The sequence below is a fragment of the Pelophylax lessonae genome (genome assembly GCF_965119305.1).
Source record: "Pelophylax lessonae genome assembly, chromosome: 2".
NCBI lineage: Eukaryota > Metazoa > Chordata > Amphibia > Anura > Ranidae > Pelophylax > Pelophylax lessonae.
The window spans coordinates 449,640,620-449,656,148 of NC_138769.1; the positions used below are offsets into that span (position 1 = coordinate 449,640,620).

General features: G+C 41.2%; 1 protein-coding gene across 1 annotated transcript in view; it reads right to left on the bottom strand.

Moving 5' to 3' along the window:
- FHL2 (four and a half LIM domains 2) overlaps window positions 1-15,529 on the bottom strand; it is an 89,402-nt gene that overhangs the window by 40,209 nt on the left and 33,664 nt on the right. Inside the window, exon 2 of the mRNA XM_082244737.1 lies at window positions 13,236-13,414. Within this exon, the coding sequence (XP_082100863.1) occupies window positions 13,236-13,391 (156 nt within the window). The 5' untranslated portion in view covers window positions 13,392-13,414. The remainder of the gene's footprint in view (window positions 1-13,235; window positions 13,415-15,529) is intronic.

Here is a 15,529-nt window from a genome sequence, read left to right on the forward strand (position 1 = left end):
TGCATGAGAAGATTGCACATGAAGATTATAATACAGTATTTGCAAATTGAAGTGGACTTAGGTCCGGTTTACACTGATGCGATGCGGGAAGGCTGCAAACTCGCAGCCTGTTCCCGCATCGCACACGCACCCCCGGCAGTTCACACTGCCATATGCGATCCGCTGGGGGTGTCAATGTAATCTTAACGACACCCCCAGTTTGATCGCATATCGCAGTGCGATCGTGCAGTTCGCACAGGATCGGATCGCACAAGTGTGAACTGCTGTGCGATCCGATCCTGATACGGCTGCAAAAATGCCTCCTGTGCGTGTTTGCTGCGGGTGCGATGCGAATTTAGCCATACAGTTTGTATGGCTAAACTCGCACCGCACAGCCGATCGCATGTAATGTCGGAGCAGTGCGCTCCGACATTACATGCGAACCCCGCACACGCACAAGTGCGGACACTTAAAGGAGCATGTGGTGGATATATTTAGGACTCACGCTGATTTATATTTCTTTCTGTTTTTTTGGGGGATAATTTTTATTTTATTCTGGGTATGTTGGATTATGTGTATATGAGGTATATAACAGAGGTGGATTATTGAGAAGTACTGTGCGGCACTGATTTACTATTACAATACCTTGATACATTGTTAGTATATTTATTGAGTTGAAAGTTGCACATTATTACGCTGGGTTGTTTTACCTAGCTTGGAACAATGTAGGTATGCATATTTTATATCTGATGGACCATTGTGGTAGCAGACAGTCATTGTAGTAGTTGGTGCTACTACAGTGATTGCTGCAATCTTCTGCCAAGTGACCACAGGGGTTGTTCGCTTGGCACCACCATTATTCACTGTGTTCTCCGATTTAGACAAGATGGAGAGACAGGGTGGTGATGTCACAATCTCCATCTCCTCCAATCAAAGAATAACAAAAATACAAGGCATTCTGTGAATGGTGGCAGTGAAGAGCGAGAGACCCCTATGGTCAGTGTGCAGAAAGGGCAGCCACTTGGCACAGGGCCCAAAAGATAACAGCAACCACTGTAGTAGTGTCGTGGCATCAGCTTCCACAAGTTGCAGCAGCTGCCAGCAGTGGAGAGTCATCCACCCTATTAGCGTGGATGGGGGAATCAATTGATTTGACGCTAACCAACTGTGACTAGCAGGGCTGGGACAAGCTCATGGCAAACATGCCAAATTGCACATTCCTCCCAAGTTGTATAAGCACACTAATCTGCATGCTCGCCACTAAGCATAAATTCCACTCTCTCTCCCTATTTGTCCCCAGCACAAATCTCCCCCCCCCACCACCCCAAAGAAAAAAAATTCCCCCTCCAAGCACAAATCCTCTCTCCTCACTCCAAATACCCAGCTTCCAGCACAACATCCCCTCCCCCAATTCCCCCTACAAATTTCCCCTCTTAGCACAAGTACCCTGCAATCATTTCTACCAAAAAAATCCCCCCTCCCAAAAAAATATTTCCCCTCTGCCATTATATTTCTAATAGCAAAAACCGACCGACCCCCCCCCCCCTCCTAGCACAAATCCTCCTCCCCCCTGTCCTCCTTCCCAACACTCCCAAATCACCACTGCTAGCACACCTCCCCAAATTTGCCCACCTAGGACAATTCTTACCCCCCCCGCCTCCCAAATTCCCCTTCTCAACACAAATCCCTTCCCCCCAATCTCCTTGTGGTGCCCCCCCCCTCCCCAAGCTCACATGATACCACAGTTCCCAGGGCAGCCGCCGCTCCTGCCCACCCCTTGTCCTGGCCCTGGTGAGTAATAGCAGAAACACAAGTAGAGGGAGGACTAATGAGAATAAGTGACAGGATAAAAACCTGAATCCTGCAGAAACTGTGATAAAAACCTGAAAACTATCAAGTTTAGGACTGGCTAAATCCAGTGAGAAAACAGAAACCATTTCATGGATCTGCTTGTTTATTCCTATTGCTGACCTCCTTCTGAAAATGCTAACTGCCTGGCTGTCATTCTGACCCTCTGACTTCAAAACTCTAAATCACCAACCTAAAAAATAACGCTGATCAAAGTTATACCAGAATTCCTTATCTTTATGTTTTATTTGAGCAGAGACTCAAAATATTAAATTAGGAGATAAGGATAACCATATAACTCCTATTTTCAGAAAGAAGCCAGCAACGAAAGCTATGTTTCTCCCTGGAAAGTTTTTTTTTTTCTTTACCGGGATAGAAAAAACATTCTGTCAAAGTAGGATTTAGAGATATTCAGTGTTTTATAATAACAAATTTTCTATTATCTAATTTGATACTGTAAAATAGGTCCAATTCCTGCAGATTGTCGTTTTATGTCCTCATTAGATAATCTGTCTGCCAACAAAGAATCTTTTTTTCTGTAAACATATTTTGGAAATGGTATGTGACTGTATTAAATCTTGAGTTTAAAAGTTCAGCCTGATTAATGCCTAAATACATTTCTAACTCTGATGTATTGACTTTTTTCCAGCTTTTGAAATTCTTAATGTCCTATACAGAAAAATCCAGAAAATAATTTACTGTCTGCTTTCCCAGGGAGAAAAAGCAAAGCTGTCTATTTACTCTATCCTCTTTTCTTAACAAATGGCTGTTATAAAAATTCCTCCTTGAGTATTTTTTAAAAAATATGTTTTGCGGGTAAAACATATAAAATCAACATAGAGAGTACTGCTTAAACTGTGAAACTGATAGAAAACAGAAAGAATTTTGTTTATTTCAGAGGGCTGCGTGACTTCAGTCTGGACTGGGTTATGTCAATGCAGAGAGCATACTGTTCTATTATTTCTGTTAGTCGTGTGTTTTACAGCTGAGCACACGCTTCTATTCTTTCTGTTTGTCGTGTGTGCTACAGCTGGGTTTTAGCAGACTCCAGGACTCCCATGGGAGACCATGTCTACATTTTTAGCAATAGGAATTCTATCATCTTGTCTTCAACCAAGCTCACAATATAATGTCATTCGCACTGTCATATGGGCACACACACAACATGCTTAAAATGTCCATAGTAAGAAGAATTAGGTGCGGAACAAACAGGAGGGGGGGGCAGAAAGGACACGTGCCCTGGGTGCAGTGTTAATACGTGGGGGGGGGGTGCACTGGGACCTTCTGTGCCTTCATGCCTGTGCCTTCATGCCTCATTGACGAGGAGTGACTGCTGTCTTTGCAACTTGAGGGAGGGTGGGGGGTGGGTTTCACTAAAACCAAGGCCTAACCAAATGTTTTTACCACCCCCAACCACAAGTTACGTAGTTTTATAGTTAGTATGGCTGCAAAAAAGTCCTTCTAGTTCAATCAATAATACAAAGTCCATCTAGTTCAACAAGTGTAACTTAGCAGCTTGTTTCAGTCATTATTTTGTGTTTATTAAAATTCAGCAGCTACGAAAAGTGTAGCTGCTGAATTTTAATAAACACACACTCACCTGCCCCACGATGCAGCGATGCAGCCACTCAAGCCCTCGGTTCTCTACCCTGCCTCTCCCCGGTGCCAGCATCACAAGTGTGGGCACCCAGCTGTGACAGCATTGCAGCTATACAGTCAGGTGCGCACTGCGCATGCGTGAGTCACGCTGCTCCTCCTTAATAACCGGACAATCTTCTGGGACCTGTGACATGTCCCAGAAGATTGCAGGGAGGGAGGGGAGAGGAGAACTTCTGCTTGGGGCGCTGCAGCGCTCCAAGTGGAAGTGGGATCTGGGTACCTATCAAAACTAGGTAACCCCCCCCAAAAAAAAAAATGACATGCTAAATGTGGCATGTAAGAGGGTGAGGAGTCCTTAAAGCAGGAATTTTGGGTAGAACTCCACTTTAGGACCTTTTTTCTTTCCAGTGATACCACTGACGCAGGGACATTTTAGTCTGCGGTCTGCAGGTTTAGATGCGTTGCCTTTACCTGGCCCTTGGGACATTATTCCTCCCAAGAATACGAGGCACTATTCATCCCACTGACACCAATGATGGGGCACTATTCCTCTCTCTGACACCAACAATGGGGCATTATTCCAACAACTAACACCAACAATGGGGCACTGTTTCTCCTGCTGACACCAATGATGATTCACCATTTCTCCCACTGACACCAATGATGGGGCAGTATTCCTCTGGCTGATACCAACAACAATGGGGCATTATTTCTCCCACTAACACCAACAAAAGGGGATCTTTTCCTCCCACTGACACCAATGATGGGGTAATTTTCCTCTGGCTGATGCCAACAACAATGAGGCACTATTTCTTCCACTGACACCAACAAAAGGGGAACTATTCCTCCCACCCACACCAATGATAGGGTACTGTTCCTGCCACTGACACCAATGTTAGGGGAACAATTCCTCCCAACTGACACCAACAATGGGGCACTATTCCTACTCCTATTTAGCACAGACATTGTTTACTGACACTGGGACATTTTCTACTCCCACTGGCAACAAGAACAGTAAACTGGCCCTTTGTTTGGAAATTTTGAAGACCACTTCCAGAGTGAGGAAGATACTCTCTTGTAATAAAACAGGTAAAGGCTTGACATAGAAAGACATAGAAACAGAAACATTACAATAGAGATACAAGTAACAACTTTCTGGGGAAAAGATTATTTTCACTTTTGAGAGGCTTTTCCTTTATTTCTTGTAATGTCTCAAGTATAGAAAATGAAGAGGAATTACCCAACAGACCATAAAAGAAAAAAAAAACTGAAAAGAGTTCTAAATTCTAACTAATTTCTAATTCATTCCCATCTAAAAAAATAGACATTTGTCTGTAGCATCAGTTATTAAAGTAATACAACTTTAACACATCTGCCTACCGTATGATTAACAATAATTTATGATCACATAAATCTAGAAATCAGGAATATGTTACAATGGAAAAATGCCAATTTTCCATTATAAAAGCTATGCTTGGTATTGAAGTAACTCTTTTGCAATAGCATTTGCTGCTAAATCAGTTATTGCAGTGACACATGAAAGAAAGAAAAAGTCCTTTATGTCAGTTCCTGTATTGTGAAATAAAGATGAGCAAAATGTGTTCATTTTTTGGAATGCAGGAGGTACTAGGATTGGTGTCTATAATCTTTCTTAGCAGGACAAGGAAAAATATAGTTTTGCATATATTTTGTATACATTTATCACTCTTGTACAGATACAGTGCCTTGCGAAAGTATTCGGCCCCCTTGAACTTTGCGACCTTTTGCCACATTTCAGGCTTCAAACAGATATAAAACTGTAATTTTTTGTGAAGAATCAACAACAAGTGGGATACAATCATGAAGTGGAACGAAATTTATTGGATATTTCAAACTTTGTTAACAAATAAAAAACTGAAAAATTGGGCGTGCAAAATTATTCAGCCCCTTTACTTTCAGTGCAGCAAACTCTCTCCAGAAGTTCAGTGAGGATCTCTGAATGATCCAATGTTGACCTAAATGACTAATGATGATAAATAGAATCCACCTGTGTGTAATCAAGTCTCTGTATAAATGCACCTGCACTGTGATAGTCTCAGAGGTCAGTTTAAAGCGCAGAGAGCATCATGAAGAACAAGGAACACACCAGGCAGGTCTGAGATACTGTTGTGGAGAAGTTTAAAGCCAGATTTGGATACAAAAAGATTTCCCAAGCTTTAAACATCCCAAGCAGCACTGTGCAAGCGATAATATTGAAATGGAAGCAGTATCAGACCACTGCAAATCTACGAAGACCTGGCCGTCCCTCTAAACTTTCAGCTCATACAAGGAGAAGACCGATCAGAGATGCAGCCAAGAGGCCCATGATCACTCTGGATGAACTGAAGAGATCTACAGCTGAGGTGGGAGACTCTGTCCATAGGACAACAATCAGTCGTATACTGCACAAATCTGGCCTTTATGGAAGAGTGGCAAGAAGAAAGCCATTTCTTAAAGATATCCATAAAAAGTGTCGTTTAAAGTTTGCCACAAGCCACCTGGGAGACACACCAAACATGTGGAAGAAGGTGCTCTGGTCAGATGAAACCAAAATCGAACTTTTTGGCAACAATGCAAAACGTTATGTTTGGCGTAAAAGCAACACAGCTCATCACCCTGAACACACCATCCCCACTGTCAAACATGGTGGTGGCAGCATCATGGTTTGGGCCTGCTTTTCTTCAGCAGGGACAGGGAAGATGGTTAAAATTGATGGGAAGATGGATGGAGCCAAATACAGGACCATTCTGGAAGAAAACCTGATGGAGTCTGCAAAAGACCTGAGACTGGGGTGGAGATTTGTCTTCCAACAAGACAATGATCCAAAACATAAAGCAAAATCTACAATGGAATGGTTCACAAATAAACATATCCAGGTGTTAGAATGGCCAAGTCAAAGTCCAGACCTGAATCCAATTGAGAATCTGTGGAAAGAACTGAAAACTGCTGTTCACAAACGCTCTCCATCCAACCTCACTGAGCTCGAGCTGTTTTGCAAGGAGGAATGGGCAAAAGTTTCAGTCTCTCGATGTGCAAAACTGATAGAGACATACCCCAAGCGACTTACAGCTGTAATCGCAGCAAAAGGTGGCGCTACAAAGTATTAACTTAAGGGGGCACGCCCAATTTTTCAGTTTTTTATTTGTTAAAAAAGTTTGAAATATCCAATAAATTTCGTTCCACTTCATGATTGTGTCGCACTTGTTGTTGATTCTTCACAAAAAATTACAGTTTTATATCTTTATGTTTGAAGCATGAAATGTGGCAAAAGGTCGCAAAGTTCAAGGGGGCCGAATACTTTGGCAAGGCACTGTCGATTATAAAGCAATGGTGCCTTTTATAGAATACGGGACAGTATATTGAGTTGTCAGCATTTACTATATCTAATATATAGCTAATATCAAACCACAGTCTTGAAACAAGGGTACAGAAGCTGGTTGTTGGAAGAGCTGACAGGAGTTTGGCAGGAGATTTAGAATCTGCTATACTGGAGGGTTGATTGCTATCAATGAATCATTTTGATATTGAAGGTGAGGAAATGTTTTCTTGATGCCATACTATGAACACAAATAATGATCTACATAATGTTTCACATTTGTTATTCATACTCTATGCTTATCGCTAAGTAGAAATTTGCCAGTGGGATTGCAGTTTAAGCTGTCAATAAACGCAACTTACCTTCATATTTTCCCTAGCACCATCAAGATCAAATAATATCTCTCTGATGCTTTCTATTCAAATGATAACATGTAACCTACACACACATACACACACAAGGGTAAAGCAGTTAAAGCCAGGGCCTTAGAAGCAGGATGGTGGAACGACCACTAGGACAGAAGATTTGGACAATCCGTGAGGGCCAGATGAAAGTGCACCAGCAGTCTGAGTATGTCGAGTATGTTTGAGTACCACATCCTCCCGGGCTAGTTCAGTGCAATGAGGATCACCAAAATGTCCTCCATCTCAATCCTGTAAAGCAGACAAGGAAGGTGCTTTAGAGGGGGAGTCTAGCGACACACTTGCACAGTTAGTATTTGAATCTGGACACCAGAAGTTCTCTGTCCAGTGTCTCCCACCTGGGAAAAAGTGCTTGAAACACCTCTGGTGCAGAGACCATACTTCAGAATCCAGACACTGACAACTGAGGAGATCTAACTGCTATTTTTTGATGCCAGAATGTAGAGTTCTGCCAAAGCTGGGATTAGATCTGCTTCTCTTTGAGCTGCAGAACTGGTTCTTTACTGATGGTTGAAGTAGGCCACTATCATGACACTGTCCAGACTAATCTTGCTTGGGTAAACTTGCAGCTCAAAGGTCCTACATTGAAGGGACAATGAAATTGCCCTGAGTTCCAGATAATTGTTTAAACGATGGGCTTCTGCTGATGGTACTGGGACCGCCCTGGTGAGGACTGTATCCAAAATAAGGTCCACGTACTTCAATCAGAGGGTTGGGTCATGAAATGTTATGATCCATCCAAACTACTGTCTGTTAGGCTTTGTTTGAGTGTTCCTTCAGCAGAAGGTTGTCCAGATATCCCACTATAGGAACACCCCAAGAGTGAAGCAGAGCTAGGAACGTAGCTAGCACCTTGATGAAGACCAGAGGTATTGTGTACAAACCAAAGGAAATGACAACATATAGGTAATGTTCCATGACCACAGTAAATGGACCACCAAAGGTCCAGGTTTTATGGTGGAATTAAGTTCCTGGCTTGGACTTGGACCATGGGGCCTGAGAGAAACAAAGGGAACTCTAACTCATCTGAAGAACCCAAGGCTTGCCTGCAGATGTTTATGTCTTCTTATTTGGGGTAAGAGGGCACTCTTAGCCCCCATTATTTCCTTGATGTAGGTGTCCAAGATGTCACCAAAGAGTCTTCAAAGTTTATCTTCACAAGGCACTGAAGCAGTAAGAGGAATATCAGAGATGGGATCGGGAAGAGAGGCTGGGGGTACCTGCTTGTGACTCCTGCATTTTGGGGCCTCCAAAGGAGCTGAAAGCCTACCCATAAATACAGACATAATGGCTGAGAACTCCTGTCTGTTGAAACAGGAGGAAGGGGTGTGCCAGAAGAAGTTAGGGGCCCTTGAGAAGGGAAGCGACTCAGGCTGGAGACAGCAGTCAGGACTAACAGAACAAGACCTTTTGTGGAGATGCTACACACTTTCCCAGAGCCATTAGCTGAGTTTGAGCTGGCAAGGCCTGCTGACCTTTTCCCCTTGCACTTATGATCTTCTATGTGTAAAAGGGGTATCCCACCAGGGGTTCTACCAACCGGTACTGAAAAAATCCTTTTGTTGACCAGTCACTGTAGGTAGTGAGAGCCCAGAAATGTCCAAGGACCACTGTGCTGTAAAGTAGTGGTTAGAGAGCAGAGGAGAAGCTGGCTGCCTATGGCTGTAGGCAAAATTGAATGCCAAAAGCACAGTAAATCCCCATAAAACAGAAACCATGCAGGCATAATCACAGCCCAGGGACTAAGGTAAATTAACAAAAGGGCATCATTAAAAAGTTAAATCTCAGCTGCTGTGATCAATAGAGTTGCAGTCAGAGCTCCATATGTAACCCCTTAGGGATTGCAGCAACAGCACCCTGCGCTCCCAGATAGGGCTGTATCCTTGACTTACTATAATCTAGCACTCCTCCCTGCAATAAAGGGGGGATATTAGGGACCAAGCCACAGCGAACCTTTCACCCTCCCAGTGGGCATATCCCTAAGGATTCTTCAGGGACAGGGTTCCACCTACAGATAGATCATGGTCCTGAACCTGTATAGCACCCTGTGGCTAACTCAATACATTGCTCTACATGCTTAGGTGAGCACCTAATGCAGGATCCAGTGCCCAAAGCAACATTACAGGCTGGCCCCATATCTTCTTGTTGACAGGGTGTGTGTATGGTCTGCCAAAACTCTGGAAAGCTACAAAGGGAAAGCCGCAGAGGCTACTTAGCAGCGAGGAATTTTGCTAGGTGATTCTTTATGAAAAAATTACAAAAGGAAATAGTTTGCTTCTCTCAAAAAAGAGAAACGGCATCTGTTGCTTGCCAGTGTCCAGTCATCTGAAGACCGTTTATAACCTATGGTCTAACACTCTGATCGTGTGTCTAAAAATGTATGAATATGAAAAAATATAGCTCCCACGCTGTCTGTGAGCAGCAGTTGCCAGTAGTTGCAGTAATATAATCTAAACCTCAGTTCCCAGTTGGCTTACTGTTTGCTGCAAGTCCTTCCTGTGGAATTGTGTGTGCCTTACATTTTCACTTGTGTAAGTGTGTCATTCACCAAGAGCCTGCTTTTAATTCAAAACAGTGTTTATTAGCATATATCAGCCACATGTGATGAGCACGTTGTAATCTGCTGCTTTAAAGACCAGGCCAGATTCAAACATGTTGTATTTACTTGGGCACTATCCTTACTATAAGCTTGTCTCTTGGCCTGCTTTCTGTCTCCTGGCTTTTCCAGGAAAACAAAAACTGCTTGGGTGTGGCCATGTTGCTGTGTGCAGAATTAAAATACAAAAACTTCAAGGCCCTTAGGCTACGTTCACATGTAGGCGTTTTGGGGCGTTTTTCAGCGCTAAGGATCAGCTCAAAAAACGCCCAACAAGACAAATCCTATTCAGTTCAATGGCCCCTGTTCACATCTGAGCGTTACGACGCCTTGAGCAAAACGCCCGACGCTCCAAAAAGTACATGAGCTTCTTTTTGGGCAGATTACAGGCATTTTTGCCCCATAGAATTCAATGTGAACGCTGAAATGGTGATATAGAGCGTTTTACAGACGTTTTGTAGCTGCCGATCTGCTCAAACAGCAGCTCCCCCCCCCCCCCCTTGTCACGCCTCTGCTTTAGCACATGTTCTGCAAAATGAAGGACAGCACTTTACTTTTGGAAGCTGAAGGCTTCATTGCACTAGTGAGAACATATCAATGTGTGTACGATGCAAAGAATGTGCATTACAAGAATCGTGTGTATTGGAAGAATTTGTCCTCATGCACACGGTCATCATACATTACCCAGAACTGGCCACGCTGTCGCCAATTAGGGATCACAGGATGGACCCAGTATTGTCGATCCCTCGCTTCCTCCTTTTCCTCCAGCATCAGAAGTGCAACTGATGCACAAAAACAGAAATCTGTATTTGTCGGCCATTTTAAAGACAAAAAGCCGGAGACCACACAGTAACACAACCTCACACAGACACCAAACACCACCACAAAATCCTGAGGAGGAGGTCCCTTTTTTATGCAAATGTTGTAAAAAACACATTGCTTTTCATTGGTCACCTAAACTCGTATGACTACACAAAAACGCCTGTAAAAAACACCTATAAAAACGCCTGTAAAACGCTTGTTAAAACGCCTAAAAAACGCCTGGAAAACGCTATAAAATAGCAACGCCTAGATGTGAACGTAGCCTTAAACCTGACCTATGGTCTGATTTAATATACCACCACCACAACCACCACCACAATAATCAGTCAATGTTCAGAGAAATCGCTAAAGAAGCATGGTACCCCTTGAAATGTTCTAAATCATAACAGCAAAATCTGTGTTTATCATGCTAAATTCACATAACAGCAAGTTTAAATTAAGTTCAGAAAACAAACCACCATGCAGTCACAATATAGATACAAACAGCAATATTAATTACATTATATAACGCATACTGTACCTAACAAAAAAAATTGTTAGTGGTTTATAACATGCATATTTAAAAAAAAAAAAAAGACTACTGCTTGGTATGCGCTATCCAGCTGTATGACAGATACCTCTATCCAAACTCATCACTTTCCTGTCCTCTTAAACTTGGAGCTTAAGAAGAAGGGGGGGGGGGGGGTCAGAGTACCGTTTGCAAATATGTTTTACTTTATTCAGAAATGATGTGCAACACCATTCCAAAGTTTAGTTAAATGCTCATTCATATTGCCCAGGAACTAGTAATTTAGAAGAAACCTCATGGTAGGCATATATATGGAAGCTGAACAACATTCATGGCTTCTGACCAAGATAGCCCCATTATGGGGACAGTAATGTACAAAATGCAGAAAATAACAATCTGAAGATATGCAGGTAAGTAGTCGCTACCCTGTATTCAGCTCGCACTGATACACACACTCACTAGCGGCCGCTTACGGCCCCTTTTTAATTGGCAAACTACTTTATTTTTGACTTATACCGTGTTTATACTTCGTATTACTGCCAGTACGTTTTTACCCACAATTGGGAAATAAAAATTTATATAAAAAATACTACACTATCCGGAGCTTTTTGTCCGAGGTGAGAGGAGAGAGAGGGGGAACCCGCCATCCTATCCACCCAAAGCAAGCCACGAGGAGACTCCATTATAGCCTGGAAGGCTATCTAAGCTTGGCTGGTCTTGATGCCATAAGGCATACATGACCCACGTTATTTGGTAAGTGACCCAATCTTACCATTTATCACGGTGGAATAGAAGCTGCACTGAGTATCACAGAGCGAATTGAGAAAACACTACGCCGAGCACTTGCACTTATTGTCTGGGAATAAGCATTGTTTTGCACAAGAGACCCACTATTTATTTATTTATTTTTTGGACTTTTAAAACTCTTTTTGGACATCTTTTTAATATTTTCACTACAGTCACCTTATGACATTTTTTTATATGAATTAATTTTGTATATATCACTAAATGATATTGTCACTGCAGTCACCTTAATGAAATTTATGTATGAAATTTTATGTATATCACTTTATACCTCATTTTCAATAATTTTACTGCAATAATTAATTTTAGCAAGCGCTATAGGTAGCCTCTTATAGACTACTTACCTGCATTTCGTTTACATTATTTCTATAGCAGCTGCTACAAAATGCACTATTTAGTACCCATTTAATTTATTCACTTAATTAATTTAATACTCACATATTTATCTTTGAACACCGGGCGCGGGGCATATACTCTAGTATATTCCTTTACAATCTGAAGGTATATTTGCTTGTATATGTGGATTAATAGGTCTGCAAGTTTTTTTCAGGTACCAATATCATGATAGGTTTGTAGAACTTCTTTTCAATCCTCCAGAAATATCTCATGGATTTTGTTTAAATTGTATGTTTTTCTTTAAACACTGTGATTTGGCCTATCAAGATAGATGACCTTGTTATGGAATAATCATAATTTACCACTGGACACTGCCATTTACAGCAAGTGCAAACCTCATCTCTTGAAAAGGGATAGATCTGACCATATTCGAAAACATTGCCAGTTACCACATTCAGAATACCTTGAATCCAGACATTCTAAATAGTAAACAGTCATTTTAGCTTTCTAACTATTCAACATTTTGCCAAAAGAGCTAACTTTTAAAGGTCATTTTTTGGTTACCAGTTCTGATACTCACAAAATCATGCGTTATATGTGGCTGTTTGCCATTAGGCAAGGCAAAGTAGATCTGGTCATCTTGGATATTTCCAATGACTTTCATTTACAAATATGTACAGTGACCATCAGTCTACAATAACTTATCAGGCATTTATGTAAATAGGTCAATAAAATGCTATATAAATAAGGAAAATTATAATGAAAAGTTGATTTCAGCGATTCATTTTTCAGGTTATTCTCTCTAGTGTAAAGAAAGATGCACATGTACAGTATATAATCTCAAACATAATCACAGATGATTTTAATACTGGAGTTGCATCTGATCCCCACTTGACTTGCAATTATGTTAAAACCTCCAGCTCACTAATGGAATTTTCTGTTTAGTCAGTGGAGACATGATCAGATGAACAGGAAGTGTCAGCATACCTTGCCATCACATCCGATGGGTTTCTTGCATTCCTCACATGTGTTGGAGTACAGACTTTCATAACATTTCACACAGTATGGGTTCTCTTCCCTCAGCAGGTATTTCTTTCCAAACAGAGATTCCTTGCAGTAATGGCAGTCAAAGCGCTCTGCCATTTTCAATGTAATCGTTTTTTATCCTGAAAGAAATTACATATATCATTTTTCTGCTAATATTTGAAAAAATAAAACATATGACTTCTCTTAGACTAGAGTGTACTTTTACTTGATTCATACATTTTTGCGGAGATAATTTGCCCTATGTAACACTCTTTCCCTATTTCCTTCCTTCTTGCCTCTTGTTTTCTTTATTATTTGTTTTTATCTTTCTAGGCTTCATTCACATATATACTTAGATGCATTTAAAGATAACCATAGGACATATAAATGCATGTAATTATTTTAAAAGGTATAATCTACACTGTTTATTTACTTGCATTTAGGTGCATTCCATTTCAGGGAGGGGGGGGAGGGGGGGGGGGTCAGAGTGCCTTTACAGAATATAATCAAATATAATAAAATAAGTAATTTTTCACCAAGAGTGTGGGACATCATTTAATGACAAACCTCTTCGGACTTTTCCTCAAATGCTAATCAGTCAGGACAATTAGACTTTATTACATGTAGACTGTATAACATCTAAAAATTGCATTGTTACATGGAAATGCAATTATTTTACTAAATATAAACTGCTAAATACCATTCTAATCAGCAGTATATAGCAGTCTTGTGACTTCTATCAGTTCTTAATAAAGCTTGTAGGAGGAGTTTTATTATATTTTATTATATTATAGAATATTGTTAATGTTACGCAGTCTGACCCACATAACTCCACTATTTCACTTGTTGCAGAAATAATAGAACCTATTGGTGGATTCTTAATGTTCTGTTTTTATGCTTGGGGTGTCAATAGATTTGTGAGACTTGTGAAAAGGTTTGACCAGAGGACTGTAGTGGTATAAAGAGCCTGTGTGGCAAGTGTAAGCCTGGGTGGCAAGTGTGCCATTTGACGGCTATTGTGTGTGGCCTGGAGAAACAATTTAGGTGACGACCCAAATTGTAGTAGAGACTCAAGCAGGACTCTAGACATGGGACAGTGGGAAACCCATGGACCTCTCAATGCTGAGAGAGGTAAAAATGGCACAAGTAAATTTAGTCCTTTGGCAGAAATGACGGACAGTGGTTAAGGAATGGCACTAAGACTATTATAGGTTGGACTACAAACAGACCAGATCCAATCCCAAAAGAAGGAGTTTAAGATGTACAGTATACACCTAAGGGAGTAGAAGTACATGTTGGAAAATTAGATTAGGACATTTTATGTGGATTGGCAGAAATGGTACTAGAGGAAGAGATTAAAGGCAATATTGCACCTGAAATTGTTGCCCAAATACCGGTATACAAATACATATAAAAGAACTACTTGAAGCAGGTGTTATAAAGAAAACAGAGAGCAGAACACAAACGCCATTGTTTCCTGTAAAGAAAAAGGTCAAAAAGGGAGAGAAGCCAGTATATCGAATGGTAGATGATTTAAGAGCCATCAATCAGATCATTGAGGAAGACACTCCTGTTGTTCCAAATCCTAGTACTTTGCTCAATGATATACCTACAGGAACAAGGGTGTACACCATAATAGAATTGGCCAATGCATTCTTGGCCAATGCATGGTGTCGCCCTGGATGAAGAAAGCCAAAAACTCTTTGCTTTCCAGTTTGAGGGAGAAATGTACACCTGGACAAGAATTCCACAAGGTATGGTTTCCTCCCCAACTGAATTCTCAAAGGCCATGATGACAATCCTGATCAGATGGCAACCAGCCCATGAAGGCACAGTGATTAAGTGATTAAAGTGTACATTGATGACATCTTGCTATGTGCAGACTCAAAAGAACATTGTGAATAAGACTCTCTTTCTCTCTTGAAATATCTCAGTGAACAGAATTGCAGGCTGTCAAAGGAAAAGGTACAATGGTGTAGGCGTAATGTGAAATTCCTTGGTCACTGTATAGGCCCTGGAACCAAGCACATTGACATTGAAAAAAAACAGACAATATATAAAATGCCTCAGCCAAAAAAACCAAAAGCAACTTAGGGAATTAATCGGGATGGTGTCATATGTGAGACAATGGATACCAGATACTAACACCAAGTTGAAGCCCTTGTATGCTGCCCTAACTATACCCTTCGAATGGACAAAGGAATTGGAGGATGCCTTCAACCAGTTGAAAGCTGATATCCAGATTGCACCTGCTC